The sequence below is a fragment of the Canis lupus genome, chromosome 16 (assembly GCF_011100685.1).
Source record: "Canis lupus familiaris isolate Mischka breed German Shepherd chromosome 16, alternate assembly UU_Cfam_GSD_1.0, whole genome shotgun sequence".
NCBI lineage: Eukaryota > Metazoa > Chordata > Mammalia > Carnivora > Canidae > Canis > Canis lupus.
Genome location: NC_049237.1, coordinates 12727051 through 12742326, shown reverse-complemented (window position 1 = coordinate 12742326; position 15276 = coordinate 12727051). Strand labels below are relative to the sequence as shown.

Sequence of the window (15276 nt, the reverse complement as noted above, 5' to 3'; positions counted from 1 at the left end):
ATCGCCTTCATACCATTGTAAAGTTGAAAAATCATAAGTTGAACCATCATAAGTCGGGGACTTTCTGTACTATATTATCCACACCCTACATGTAAATTAATTGAGGCAAAGAGAAGTTAAACAATTTGCTCAAGGGGCACCTGGGTGGCTCAGTTGGTTAAACATCTGACCCTTGATTTGGGCTCAGGTCATGATCTCAGGATCATGCACTTGAGTTCTGCTTGGGATTCTCCTCTCCCTTTCAATCTGCCACCCCCACCCTGTGCAGTGCTCATTCATGCTCTCTCTCTCTCTCTCTCTCTCTCAAAATAAGTAAGTAAATCTTTAAGAAAAATCTCAAGGTTTGAACTTGGAAGCAGTCAGAGAGGCGTGGCCCTATAACAGGACATTCCAGATCCAGATAGTCTGAGGAAGGCCAAGATGGGTACTAGAGGACCCCAGGGCTTCCAGGACCTAGTATGGCTTCCCAAACTGTGATAAGACCTCTACAGCCATATAACCACTAACTTCTGTGATGTCATAAATAACTCCAATTGCCCTAGTTGCTGCATTTAAGTCTCTGCCTAACAAATTCAAAGTGATCTACTTACACAAACTAAATTACATCCCTAACACAACTTACATTTGGATGTCTTGCTAAAGTGAATTTTCCTCCTGATTTCCACACTAGTAATTATGCTCTTTGGAGGATTGTTTTGGTTTTTCTTTTCCTCTTTTCATTTCTTATTATATTGCCTGTTATACTGCAGGCTTAGACTAGATAAATTCACCAAAAAATAGGAGGAGGAAAAGTTGCTGCAGGAGTAAAGTTGCCTTGCCAAGAAGCCAAAGCTGACTATAAAAGGAGTCTGTCCTGTGAGCTTCTGAGAGAAGATCATAGGGAAGGAGAACAAAAAATCAGACTGACAAAGTCCCTAGGAGAAGCTTATTCCAGGCCTTACTTCCACTCTAACTTACAAAGAATTTCCACTATACAGTACGTCTGAAATGGAGTATGTTTAAATAAAAAGAAAAAAGTTAAAAGGAAACAAGTACTTAGAAAACTATTTAAAATTTCCTTAAGAAGGATGGGCAGCCCAGGTGGCTCAGCGGTTTAGCACCGCCTTCAGCCCAGGGCCTTATCCTGGAGACTGGGAATTGAGTCCCACGTCAGGCCTTCCTGCACAGAGCCTGCTTCTCTCTCTCTCTCTCTCTCTCTCTCTCTAATAAATAAATATTTTCTTTATATAAATAAATAAAATTTACTTAAGAAGGAAATCCCAATGAAATCTCTTTCCTAAAAATGATACTGACTCCAGTTAAGCCTCACCTAGAGAGTACAGCCTAGTACTAATTCATAGCCCAGTCTTCTCTCATAACCTTTGTACTTACTGCTTTCTTCCCTGAACATCAACTTGGCCCAACCCTTCACTTCTGGTCTTCTGGTCTCAGAGGCTTCCCTGGACACACTATCAAAAGAGCTACCCCAGCTAGCTCAGTGGGTAGAGCATGTGACTCTTGATCTCAGGGTCATGAGTTCAAGGCCAATATTGGGTATAGAGTTTACTTTAAAAAGAGATTGCAGGGGGGTGGGGGGGATGGGGAGGGGTGCGGGGTGGTGGGGGTGGTGCCTGAGTAGCACAGTCAGGTTAAGCTTCTGACTCTTGGTTTCAGCTCAGGCCACAATCTCAAGGTCGTGGAATTGAAACCTCCATAGGATTCTGCACTCTGCACAGAGTCTGCTTGAGTTTCTCTCTCTCTCTCCACCCCCCCTCCCCTGCCTCTTAAAAAAGAGAGAGAAAACGAGCACTATCCCTACCAAGGCCCACCCACCTGCAGTACTTGCAGAGCGGCTCTTAATTTTTCCCTCCTTTACTTCTCTCCATAGCAATGATCATCACCTGAATGGTTTTGTTCATTTGTTTTTTATTGGCTTGTCTGTCTTCCCCCATAACCTCCCTGAGGAATGTCTGTTTGGTTTCCTCCAATAGCCTTACTCGACAACAATCCCTGATGAGCAGTAGGCATTCAATATAAATTAGTGGAATTAATGAAAGAATAAATTATTATGATTTTATTTTTTTAACGTTTTTATTTTTATTTTTTAATTTATTTTTTATTGGTGTTCAATTTGCCAACATATAGAATAACACCCGGTGCTCATCCCACCAAGTGCCCCCCTCAGTGCCTGTCACCCAGACACCCCCACCCCCCACCCATCTCCCTTCCACCACCCCTATTTTGTTTCCCAGAGTTAGGAGTCTCTCATGTTCTGTCTCCCTTTCTGATTATGATTTTCAAAGTTTTGTTGAATTCTTAAGTATTTATGCACTAAAATAATCTTCTCCATAGGACTACTTGAAATATGTCTATGTAAATATTTAGACTACAAACCACGAGACTCAAGCCGCAACTCTGCCTTTAATTGCTTATGTAACCCGATTAGATCATTTCTTGGAGCTTCTTCACCTTGTATATCTGACATCCTATGGTTTGCAACCATGACTCTAAAATCCACCAGAAAAATAAGATTCCATATTTAAATATTCTCTGGGCACATCACCTTTAGTTGCATGTGTATGGCATAAACAAAGTACAGTGGGGATCCCTGGGGGGCTCAGTGGTTTAGCGCCTGTCTTCAGCCCAGGGCATGATCCTGGAGACCAGGATAGAGTCCTACATCAGGCTCCCTGCAAGGAATGGAGCCTGCTTCTCCCTCTGCCTATGTCTCTGCCTCTCTTGCTCTCTGTGTCGCTCATGAGTAAATAAATAAAATCTTAAAAAAAAAAAAAAGTGCAGCTATAAAGGCACCTGGTGGGGTTCAGAACAAGCATCTATGACATATGCCACTGGGCATGCACAGTATTTTAAGCTGAAGACAATCTGGGCCCAGCTTTTTGTCGCCCCCTTAACTGCCTCTAAGAGTTTGGAAAGAGGGCCTGCTGCAGGAAAACAGCTCTCACCAGAGGTAACTAGGAAGAGGCTGGGCTAGCTGTGGTAGGCCTGAGAAGCTTGGCAGGGCCTGTTTGTTCAGATTCCTCTCTGTGTCCTGCTGTTCCTGCTCAGCAAGGCACACATTTGCTCTTCCCATCTTCCTGTGAATCGTGGACCTTCCCTCTGAAGCCCCAGACCCCACCTTTTCCTTCATTCAGGATGCCATATGGGCCTCCATTGCCCCCCACGGAGCCTCTCAGGTCAGGGCGAGGTACCCATACCTAAGACATGAAACTCAATTTTCTATTAATCTCCTATCAATGCAATTAATACAGCAGCCCAAAGAACTTAGAACATTTTCCCTCCCATACACATCAAACATCTTGAAGGCTTTTTCAGCTGCACCTGGAAAACTGTTTCAGATATATTAAATGGTCCCCCAGAACTAAGGGCAGGAGGGACATCAAGATGATTTCAGGAACGACGTCTTTGGGGCTCCGAGGTACCAGAGTGTCCGTCTGTTCCCGGAAGGCCCTTATGTCATTAGATAATGCGGGGCAAGCGATTTGCGGTAGCGCCTCGTAAGGTAGTAAGCGATCTACACATTCGCCAACGATTGGGATCCTGCGAAGACTCCGGGCTGATGAGAATTCTGTGCATGCATCGCTCCTCTGTCAAGTATTGAAAGCGAAGTCTCGTTTTCCGAATGAAGATGAGGAGTCACGTGGTCGTGCCGGATGCAGCTCACATGGGTACAAGTAAAGGCCACCCAAGCCCAAGTCTTTTTTTTCTTTAAGATTTTATTTATTTATTCATGAGAGACCCAGAGAGAGAGGCAGAGACACAAGCAGAGGGAGAAGCAGGCTGCATGCAGGGAGCCCGATGCGGGACTCGAACCCAGGACCCCGGGGTCACGCCCTGAGCTGAAGGCAGATGCTCCACGCTGAGCCCCCGCGCTGCCCACGAAGTCCGAGTCTTTTTTTAAAAAAACATTTTATGTATTTATTCATGAGAAACACAGGGAGAGAGAGAGGCAGAGACGCAGCCAGAGAAGCAGGCTCCCTACAAGGAGCCCGACGCGGGACTCGAACCCAGGACCCCGGGGTCACGCCCTGGGCCGAAGGCGGGCGTTCCACCGCAGAGCCCCCGGGCTGCCCATGAAGCCCAAGTCTTTTTTTAAAATTTTTTTAAAGATTTTATTTATTTATTCACGATAGATGATAGATAGATAGAGAGATAGATAGAGAGAGAGAGAGAGAGAGAGAGAGAGAGAGGAAGGAGGAGAGAGAAGCAGGCTCCAAGCTTGGAGCCTGACGTGGGACTGGATCCCGGGTCTCCAGGATCGCGCCCCGGGCCAAAGGCAGGCGCCAAACCGCTGAGCCACCCAGGGATCCCCCGAAGCCCAAGTCTTAAGGAGCACGCTCGGCGGGGCCCCTCAGAAAGGAGGCCAAGACCCACGTGCAGAGCCGCAGGGACAAGTCGCCGCGGAGGCACCACGCACCCGCCTCCCAGCGCCGCAGCGACCTCGCTCTGCCCCGCCCCGCCCCGCCCCCAGCTCCCATCACGCCCCGGGCTCTCCGCTTCCTCGGCCCAAATCGCTCGTGCGCCGGCCGCTAGGCGGTTCCCGAGAACTGTGGGAAGTCTCGCGAGGGGGAGGCTGTGTGTGTGGCGGGTTGTGGGGGGGGAAAAGCGTCTCGTCGCCCTGGAAACGAGTGGCCTCGCCTCCGGGGGGCGAGGCGGGGCGGGGCGAGGCGGGGCGGGGCTGTTGAACCACAGCTGCGCTCCTTCCAGCCGCTAGGGCTTAGGCGCGGCGGGGCAGGACGTCTGCACCCCGCAAGGAAGGCACCAGCAGCCTGGCCAGGACTGCGGGGCGGGGCCGGGGGGGACGAGGGGGACGGGCCAGGGCGGCCGAAAGGGAAACAGCGTCGCAGACGAGACCCGCCCCCGGCCCTGCGGGGAGCCCGCGCGCCCCGGGGCATGAGCCCCTCCGCGCACCGCGCCGTCCCGCCGCGAGGGTGGCAGGAGCGCCTGGCCCACGCGACTCGCGGCCGATGAAACCCTCCGCGCCGGGGAAGTGACGGTGCCTGCCCCCCGGCCCCCGCGGGCGCCCGGGCGAGGACCTGAGCGTGTGGCTTTCCCGAGGCTCCGGGTTCGCGGTGCCGCAGGTCAGCGCCTAGGTGGGCTCCTCGGAGCGCGGCAGGGCGCACGGGTTCCCGGATCTGCAGCCGTGGCGGCGCCCAGACCCGGCCGTCCCGGCCTCGGGATGCTGGGGACGTCCTCTCTGTGGCGTTCGTGGTTGTTTAATGGTCAATTGCTTTGGTCCTCGCAAAAGTGACAGCATCTTAGGACGGAGGTGCTGTTACTCGGTTGTCTTCATGACCCCGGGGCGGGGCGTGAGGGGGGGCGGTTGCGTGGGAGGAGTAGCGATCGCGGCGGGTAGAACCTGCTGAGAGCTACTGCGGTTCAGGGGAGAGCAGTGGAGTATTTCCAGGGTATCTGCGGTATCCCAGACCATCGCACAGAGAGAGCATCATCTATAGAATAGTAACCACAACATAAAGAGGAAAGTGTAGGGCAGCCATTTGAGCTTTTGGTCAATGGAAAATTAAGCAAAAATTAAAAAAAAAATTTTTTTTGACCATATTGTTAGGTTTCATTGAGTAACTATGATTTTTTCTTTGATTCGTGATCTTTTTAAATACCCTCAGGATTATTCTGAACCTGCTCTGCCGGGTGTTGAACTAAATACAGGATGTGAGTGTTGAACTAAATACAGGGCTGCGTGCTGGGATTTCCTTCTCAATTAAATTATTCTCTTGATTCGCCTTTTACTGCGGTTTTGGTCTCTTTTTCATGGCAATGGAAGATTTCTTCAAATGTTCGAAGTTGAATGTTTGATTAGCTGTGTCCTAATTAATTTAGGTTTTAGAGAAGCCTGTTGTCGCTGTTAATTACATACAGTTGGCTCTATCCGGGGGTTAGTCATTTAATGTAATGAACACCTTCAAATTCAGCAGAAAACTGCCCAGTAAGTTCCCTAGAAATTGTTTTACAGCCTGCCTACGTAATAAAAGAGATTTCAAGCCAGTTATTGGAAGAAATGTCAGAAGATTCAGAAAAAGAAGACTATTCAGATGGAACAATCAGTGATGAAGATGAGTCAGTATGTTTTTCTCGACTTTATTCCTACTTAATTTCAAATAAAACTTGTGTTATAAATTCCCAGGAAAAAAATACCATAAACTCAACTGGATGCAGAAATCAATTAGATGTTTAAATCACCTGTCACTGAATTTGGAAAATAATTTGAAAGCCAAGCTATTACCATGTGCAGTATGCCCCATCTCAGAAGAACCTACATCAATACTGTCTTTATGAGAAAATATTTTGGCTAAGATGCTTCTGAGTTTTACTTAACAGTGTGTGCTAAATCATTACTAAAGTTTTATTTTTATAAATCATGTTCACTTATATGTATTAATTCTGTTACATCGTAGTATGTATCATAATACTGGATCCCATCTGTTCTAGACCTACTTTGTATCCCCATAATAGGTTTAATGTGGCTCTGATGTAACAAAGGAAAGGACACGGAGGAAGAAAAAAGGAAAAAACAAAACACAGTATTACAAAATAGTTTGGATCTAGTACATATTTTTGAGTGATTTCCTTCACATTTTAGTGAGGTTAAGGTCCCAGAACAAGCTCCCTTCAAATAACGTATCACCCTTTAAGTCCATGGCTTTCTGTGCTTCTTTTTCTTTTTCTTCTTTTTGTTCATTTTATTCATAGTTTAAACTGTTCTGCCAAGTTTACCAAGAATCTTTAAAATTTATTCCCTCCGTACATTCATTAATATGACTTTAACCAATGAAAGATAAAAACTTAAAGGTTTCAGGATTTTTGAAGTGTTGGGCACTTTGAGACCAGTAGCCCATAATAATCCTTTGGGTTTTTTTCATTCATTAAAGATTAGATGCACTCAATTCTAAGTACTCAAATAGATGTAAAAAAATTTCTGGATTTGGAAACTATTGGTATTAAAAAAAAAACATTATAAAACTCTCTTGTTTTAGGATGAGGATAACTTCATGAAATTTGTAAGCGAAGATATCCACTCGTGTGCACTTTTAACAGGTTTGAACTTGTCCATATAATCTCCCTTCTCTTTAGGATAAAACCTTGAGTATTCACTCAAGGTCAATGAAAAGTAAGAAAGTGTAGAAACTAGAAAAAAGTCAGATTGATTAATATAGAAGTGCATTCTGGTATTGGATAAGGAAAGAAAACATATCCACTTTTATAAGCATCTCTTGGAGTTCAGACTTTAAAGGTTTTAGGTAAACCTGATATTTAATGAAACTAAAAGTAGTCATTATTTATAAAAGGCTACACTTAACATAAGGAATTACATAGGCATTTCTTTAAATAACTAGCTCTATAATTTACAGTATGACTCGGGATCCCTGGGTGGCGCAGCGGTTTGGCGCCTGCCTTTGGCCCAGGGCGCGATCCTGGAGACCGGGGATCGAATCCCACATTGGGCTCCCAGTGCATGGAGCCTGCTTCTCCCTCTGTCTCTGCCTCTCTCTCTCTCTCTCTGTGACTATCATAAATAAAAAAATAAAAAATAAAAAAAAAATTTACAGTATGACTCGAGTTATAATGGACAATGTTTTTAAAGTACATCTTTATTCAAATGAACTATGCCCGGGATCCCTGGGTGGCGCAGCGGTTTGGCGCCTGCCTTTGGCCCTGGGCGCGATCCTGGAGACCCAGGATCGAATCCCACATAGGGCTCCCGGTGCATGGAGCCTGCTTCTCCCTCTGCCTGTGTCTCTGCCCCTCTCTCTGTGACTATCATAAATAAATTTTAAAAAAAATTAAAAAAAAAAAAAAAAACAAATGAACTATGCCCATGTAAAGAGTTTCCTTAATAAAACCATTTATTTGCAAGTGTACATATATGTGGGATCTTGATGTATAGTTGATTTTTTAAAATTTATACATTTAGTATTGTATTTAGAGTTTTCAAATACACACTAAAATATTCTAAATATTCTCGTCACAGATTATCTGAAATTGAAGATAAGATTTTAATTTTTTCTTTTTTCTTCTTTTTCCTTTTTCTTTTCTTCTCTTTTTTTTTAAACCATCATCCTAAAACAAATCTTTTGAGATACCTACTCTTCTCAGTTTGGTATGTATCCTTCTAGGCCTTTTCCTTTGCATTTATGCACATATCTATACTCATAGAAAATTTGTAGTACTGGTTTATGGACTTGTACTACTACTTGTACTTGCCACTCTTTTTCTTTTTAAAATTTTGATAATTTGTGGAAGAAAGGAGGTAACTCACCATTTTAACTAACATTTCCTTTATTGCTGAAGAAATTGAGAATTACGTTTGTCTATAGTCACTCTTATAATGAATTGCCTGTTTATAGTAATCCTTTGTGAATGTTGCTTATATTTAGAATTATTTTGATGTTAAATTTATCATTATTTATTTGTGGCTCTCTGTGTTTATATCTGTTTTAAGCTACAATGGCCTTCCCTACCCCCAAGGTCACCAATATAATCATCTAGCTTTTCTCTAAAGACTTTGAATTTTGGTATTTAATTTCTCCATAATTTACATTTACAAATAGTATGAGATATGGATCTAGTTTTATTTACTAATTCATAGCTGCCTTGCCATTTTTGAGTCATACTGTAAATTAGGCAAAATGTATCTGTTCACGTAATGAAATACTAGATGCTTAATAACTGTTGAATAAATGGATCTAAATACCAAACCTGAGAAGTACAAGGGAAGGTATTATTATTCCTCATTTACATATGGTAAAATTTATGTTCAAAGAGGCTGCATTAGCCAAGCAAAATCATATAGAAACAAAATGATAGAACTTTGCTTCTAGTCCAACTTGCTATATCTGCTCTTTTAAAAAAATAGCTCAAAACTAAATCTGGGTAAAAAGCCACATTTTGGCGGTGGGAAAGCAAGGGGAATCAGTGAGACAAATGGAGAACCACGTATGTGAAAGGTAGGGAGAAAACCAGAAAGTGTTGCATCATAAAAGACAAGGAACATGAGCTTAGGGAGGAGTGATTATCCACATCAAATTGATGCCCCAAGCTATCCCATAGAAAAGGACAGGGCCCCTACACTGCAAGTAGGTAGTGAAAACACAAGAGGCAATGCCATTGTGTTCTATGTGAATTATGCTCTTCGAGTTGTGTTACACAGTGATCCTAGAATGAGAACAGAGAAAAAGTTGTGACTGAGAGTTTACTAGCTACCTTTGAGAATATAATGCCAGTGGGTGGTGAGGAATTATGCTGATGGAGTATATTTAACCCATTGGACAAATAGTTGCCTCAGTGTGATTAAGTTTAAGAAGACTCTACAGTAGGGGCATCTGGGTGGCTCAGTCGGTTAAGCATCTGACTTCGACTCAAGATCCCAGGGGCCTTGGGATCAAGCCCCACATCAGGCTCTGTGCTGAGCAGGGAGTCTGTTTGTCCATCTCCTTCTCCCTCTCCCCAGTTTGTGCTCTCTCTGTCTCTCAGATAAATAAATAAAATCTTAAAAAAAAAAAAAAAAAGATGGGTTGCCTGGGTAGCTCAGTTAGTTAAGCATCTGCTTTCCGTTCGGGTCATGATCCCAGGGTCTTGGGATTGAACCCAGCTTGGGCTCCTGCTCAACAGGGAGCCTACTTCTCCCTATTCCTCTGCCTGCCATTCCCCTTGCTTGTGTCAAATAAGTAAAATCTTTAAAAAAAAAAAAAAAAGACTCAAAAGTAGACAATTTGCTAGAAAAGCTGCAAGAAACAAATGTTTTCGGAATAACACTGAGAATTCAGCATCAATTAATAGTATCTGAGTTCAACAAATACTTTTTTTAGCTATTGTGAAGATCAGTTGTTATAAAATTTCAATAGTGATTTTTTAAATGGCATGAATTATAAGATGATATCCACAAATATTCACAAATTAATGGTATTGGAAGGGAAAAAAGAATATATTAAAAAATTATAGGAATTGAGATTTTGCTGCTTATCACTCATGATTGTGTTTGAATCTTTTTTCAGGTGACTCTATTAGGGACCCATTTATCCCCCGAACTACCCAGATACTGTTGGAATATCAACTAGGGAGATGGGTGCCACGTCTTCGTGAACCACGAGATTTATATGGTGTCTCTTCTTCTGGTCCACTGAGCCCAACACGGTGGCCATACCACTGTGAGGTCATTGATGAAAAGGTCCAGCATATTGGTATGTTCTTAATTTTTGGAATTCAAATTTTAGCAAACTTACTTTGCCAACCTTAATTTTAATGAGGAAACTCATGGTCTTAGATTAGTACGTTCCAATAGGAACGTGGGATCCAAAGCCCCAAGTAGACAGATGACTCTTATCAAGCAACCTATGGAACAGGAAAATATTTGCAAACCACATATATGATAAGAGGTTAATCTCTTTTTTTTTTTTTTTTTTTTTTTATTTATGATAGTCACACAGTGAGAGAGAGAGAGGCAGAGACAGAGGCAGAGGGAGAAGCAGGCTCCATGCACCGGGAGCCCGACGTGGGACTCGATCCCGGGTCTCCAGGATCGCACCCTGGGCCAAAGGCAGGCGCTAAACCGCTGCGCCACCCAGGGATCCCTAATCTCTAAAATACATGCAGAATTTCTATAACTCAGTAGCAAAAACAGTAATAACTAAATTTAAAAACAGACTGAGGAGTTGAATAGACATTTCTCCAAAGAAGACATAAAAATGGCCAACAGGTGTGTTTATTGGCTTTTTATGTCAACTGTCTGATAAAATCCTTTGCACATTTTATGATTTGTTGTACTTATTGTCATCTTCTTGATCAGTGTTTTCTATGTAGGCAGATCAGCTTACTGTGTCATATATATTGCATACTTTTTTTCAGTTTGTCATTTGCCTTTTATCTTTAGCATGCAGAATTTTTAAATTTTTATGTAATCATTTTGTCTATCACTTTTTGTGGCTTCTGGGTTTTGAAATTCTCATGTTTCTCTTAGTTCTATTCAAATTGTATTTTTTGTGATTAAAGTTTTCATCCATCCCCAGGACATTTTGATACAAGAAGCAAGCTCTCAATCCAGTTCTGTTAACCATCTGGCCACTTGTTTAAAAATTATTATTTTCTGTAAGCTGGTTGGAAATGCCACAATTAGTGCTAAACTTTTAGGTCTAATTTTGAATTTTATTCTATTCTGTTAACTTATCAATATTATGGCATGAATTTTAAAGCTTTTAGCTAAAGCTTTAAAACTACAAACTTTGTTATATAATAAACTTAGTTCACACTATTACTTTATTTTTTTCAAAAATTTTCCATTTTTTAGGCTACTTCTACCAAGACGTTTCTCCAAAGATAAATGTGGCCAATAAATACATGAAAAGAGGGGATCCCTGGGTGGCTTAGCGGTTTGGCGCCTGCCTTTGGCCCAGGGCGCGATCCTGGAGTCCTGGGTCAAGTCCCGCGTCAGGCTCCCGGCGGAGCCTGCTTCTCCCTCTGCCTGTGTCTCTGCCTCTCTCTCTCTCTCTCTCTCTCTCTATGTCTATCATAAATAAATAAATCTTAAAAAAAAACACACATGAAAAGATATTCAATATCTTTAGTCATCAGAGAAATGCTAATTAATACCACATTGAAATAACACTTTACAGCCACTGGGATGACTGGGATCGAGGTCTGATAACATGTGTTGATGAGAAATAAAACATATGCCCTCCAAAAAACTTATGTGTACTTGTTAATATGGCAACATTGTTCACAATAGCCAAAAGGAGACAACCCAAATGTCCCTCAGTGGATGAGTACTATGCCGTGGAAGTCAGAGGAGACTACATTTTACATCTTAACTTAAACTAAGCATTGTTGACTGTATGGAGCATAACCTGCTGGTGGGTGTATACATTGGTTGACAGCTTTGCGTTGTCAACTAAAAGTTAAGTTATATATGTCCTAAAATTTAGAATTCTTACCTCAGAATCTATACCCAAGAGATTTGTGGGCACATGGGCTCCAAGGAACATGTATAAAGCTTTTCATAGCAACACTGTTATAAATAGCCCCAACCTGAAACAACCTGATGCCCATTATAAGTAGAAATGGATAAATTGGAGCACTTTTATGTAGCATTTTAATGTATTCTATAGCAATAGAAAAGAACACATTACAGCAACACACCACAAGATGGACTGATTTTACAAATATGTGAAAAGCAGAGAAGAATATGTATTATGTAATTCAACTTATGTAAGTATAAAAATAGGCAAAACAAAGCTATAGTTTCATTTCAATAATTATGTAGATATATTTATGAATATATATATGAATACTCAGATTATAAAATTATAAAGGCAAATGAAGAAGTAATTACATTATAGTAAGGTCAATGGTTATATTTCAAAGGGAAGAAGAAATAAATGATTAGAAGGGGGTATGAGTGGAGATCCGAGGGGCTGGCAATGTAATAGATCTTGATCTAAGTGATATATGCTCTGTGATAAAGCACAGAACTGTATTTCTTTGGTTTTGTACTTCTCATAAGTATGATTCCTCATAAAGGTTTTGTTTAAATATTTGGTTTATTTCAGGCCATGTGAGTTATGGGTAGAAGTATGTTTCAGTAGATTTTAAAAATGAGCACAAATAATTGGCAAAAAAGTATTTCATAATAGAATCTGAAAATAGACTAGCACATTTAGACCAAATTATTTTTTATAAAGTCACCAAAGCAATCCAGTGGAGATAAGTCTTTTTAATAATTAATACTGTAACAACCTGATGTCCATGTAGCAAAACAATAAACCTTGACCTGTACCCCTCTCAGCACAAAAAAAATTAATTCAAGATAGATCATAGGCCTGGGCAGCCCGGGTGGCTCAACGGTTTAGTGTTGCCTTCGGCCCAGGGCGTGATCCTGGAGACCTGGGATTGAGTTCCACGTTGGGCCCATGCATGGAGCCTGCTTCTCCCTCTGCCTGTGTCTCTGCCTCTGTGTGTGTGTGTCATGAATAAATAAATAATTTTTTTTTTAAAATTGAAAAAAATAAGATAAGTCACAGGCCTAAATGTCAAAGTTAACATCATAATGCTCCTTGAAGAAAACATAGGACAGTATCTTCATAACCATAGGATATGAACAGTTCTAGAGAGGACCCAGAAAGGAAAAAGAAACAATAATAATAAGTTAGACTTCATCAAAATTTAAAACTTCTCATCAAAAGACATATTTAACAAAATGAAAAGGCAAGCCACAGTCTAAGAAAATATTACTGGCACATACCTGACAACATGGGTGCAAACTATACGAAAAATCCCTACAAACCAATAATAAAATGAAAACTAATTAAAAATGAGCAAAAGAGTTGAATAGATATTGCTCAAAGGGGAAGACATATAATGGCTGATAAATGTGGAAAAAATATTAAACATGGGAAATGAAAATGAAAATCACAGTGAGATACCACTTTACACGAGGATGGCAGAGTTTTTAAAAATTTTAAAGGCTGACAACTCCAAATATTAGAATGTAGAACTGGAACTAGAGTTGGTATGAGTGTAAAATTGTGCAACCACTTTGAAAAAAGGTTCAGCAATTTGTTTCCTTTCTAATAAAAGAGAATGGACATCTATGTATTTGTCAAAACTCATTGAACATACAATAAAGATTTGTACATTGCATTATATGTAATATGTAAATTTTAGAGCAATAGCATGCAAGTATTGACCTAGGTCTCAAAAGTCTTTGTGTACTTCTACTTTCTCTTAAACCCTATCCAACTACCATGGAACAATCCATAGCTAGCTTGCTGGATAGTTGAAAGAGAGAAAGCCTGGATAGTTAAGCCCTGCGTGAAACACTAAATTTTAGCCTAGATATACCAATGAATAGTTTGAAAATATACAATAAAAATTTCCCATTTTGGGATCCCTGGGTGGCGCAGCGGTTTGGTGCCTGCCTTTGGCCCAGGGCGCGATCCTGGAGACCCGGGATCGAATCCCACGTCGGGCTCCCAGTGCATGGAGCCTGCTTCTCCCTCTGCCTGTGTCTCTGCCTCTCTCTCTCTCTCTGTGTGACTATCATAAATAAATAAAAAATTAAAAAAAAAATTTCCCATTTTATTTTGAAGTAGTATTCAAACAAAGTTTTCTCTTTTCTCCCCAGATTGGACTCCTTCTTATCCTGAGCCAGTGTACACCCCAACAGGCCTAGAGATGGAACCCCTTTATCCAAATTCCAAGGAAGATACTGTGGTTTATCTAGCTGAAGATGGTGGGTACATAATGAGACATGTTGCTATAAAATATAATTTGGTACCTGGATTCATCCCTTAATTATATTTGCTTTACTATTTATAATGGAAACTACAGATTACCAGGAAGTCCTGATCTCTATCAAGATGTTTGGTTACAGATTGATTCAGATGTGGATTTAGTGCTAATTGTATTCTTGAAGGTGTACTGCAGTTTATGCAAAGTTACTTTAAAATAAAATATATTGCTCACTACAATGGAGGATTATATTTAGAAGGAATTATGCTTCATGTCAGTTTTCAAAGATAAATCCAGGGTAGTGTTCTACAACTATCGTTGCCTCTCTATTCATAGGTCACATTCATGAAATCTTCCAGATGACTTTTTGTTTTGTGCCAGTTTGATGCTTTCTTGAGATTGCACCTTTAAAAGGGTTTCAAAAATACCCCACCCTGCAACTAATATCTAAGATTATATTTCAGGACAGTGTTCTTAATGGCCAGGATCAATATTTGTACTTTGAGAACTCTAGTAATGCAAAATCTCATATCTGTTTTATGATAGTATGTAATAATCAAACATAGGTGTCTCAGCCTATATTCTAAAAGTGTTTTATACTCTCAAACACTCTAGGAGTGTTGCTCCTAAAGCACCCATGTAAGGAAGTAAGGGACTCTTGCACCATTTCACCATCAGAGTTCTATATCTTAGCAAGAACTTCCAGAGAATGAATATATATATATATAATTTAAAGGGATGGCAAAACAGAAAATTTTACCAGGATTGTTTCCTATGTAGTAAGCAATTCTAGAAATTATATACTCACATATTTTTTAACAACTAGAATAAAGACAAGCATCCCTGATTTTTGTATTTAATTTCAAATATTTACATGGCTAACCTGCCTTAGAACTTCCATATGTAACTTAAATAAGATCTGATAAAATATTAAAATAGTTGAGGTGAGTCAGTCAGGGTCTTGTCAAAAATGGGATGGCATACTTGGAGTAATTTAAGAAAGTTTAATGGGAGTATAACTTACCAAAGTGGACAGAATTA

General features: G+C 41.0%; 1 protein-coding gene across 1 annotated transcript in view; it reads left to right on the top strand.

The window, feature by feature from the left end:
* Window positions 1-4921: 4921 nt before the first annotated feature.
* AGBL3 (ATP/GTP binding protein like 3) overlaps window positions 4922-15276 on the top strand; it is a 57180-nt gene continuing 46825 nt past the window's right edge. The window contains 6 exon segments of the mRNA XM_038559466.1: window positions 4922-5078; window positions 5969-6076; window positions 6990-7050; window positions 8093-8113; window positions 10008-10193; window positions 14129-14236. Coding sequence (XP_038415394.1) covers window positions 6014-6076; window positions 6990-7050; window positions 8093-8113; window positions 10008-10193; window positions 14129-14236 — 439 coding nt within the window. The 5' untranslated portion in view covers window positions 4922-5078; window positions 5969-6013.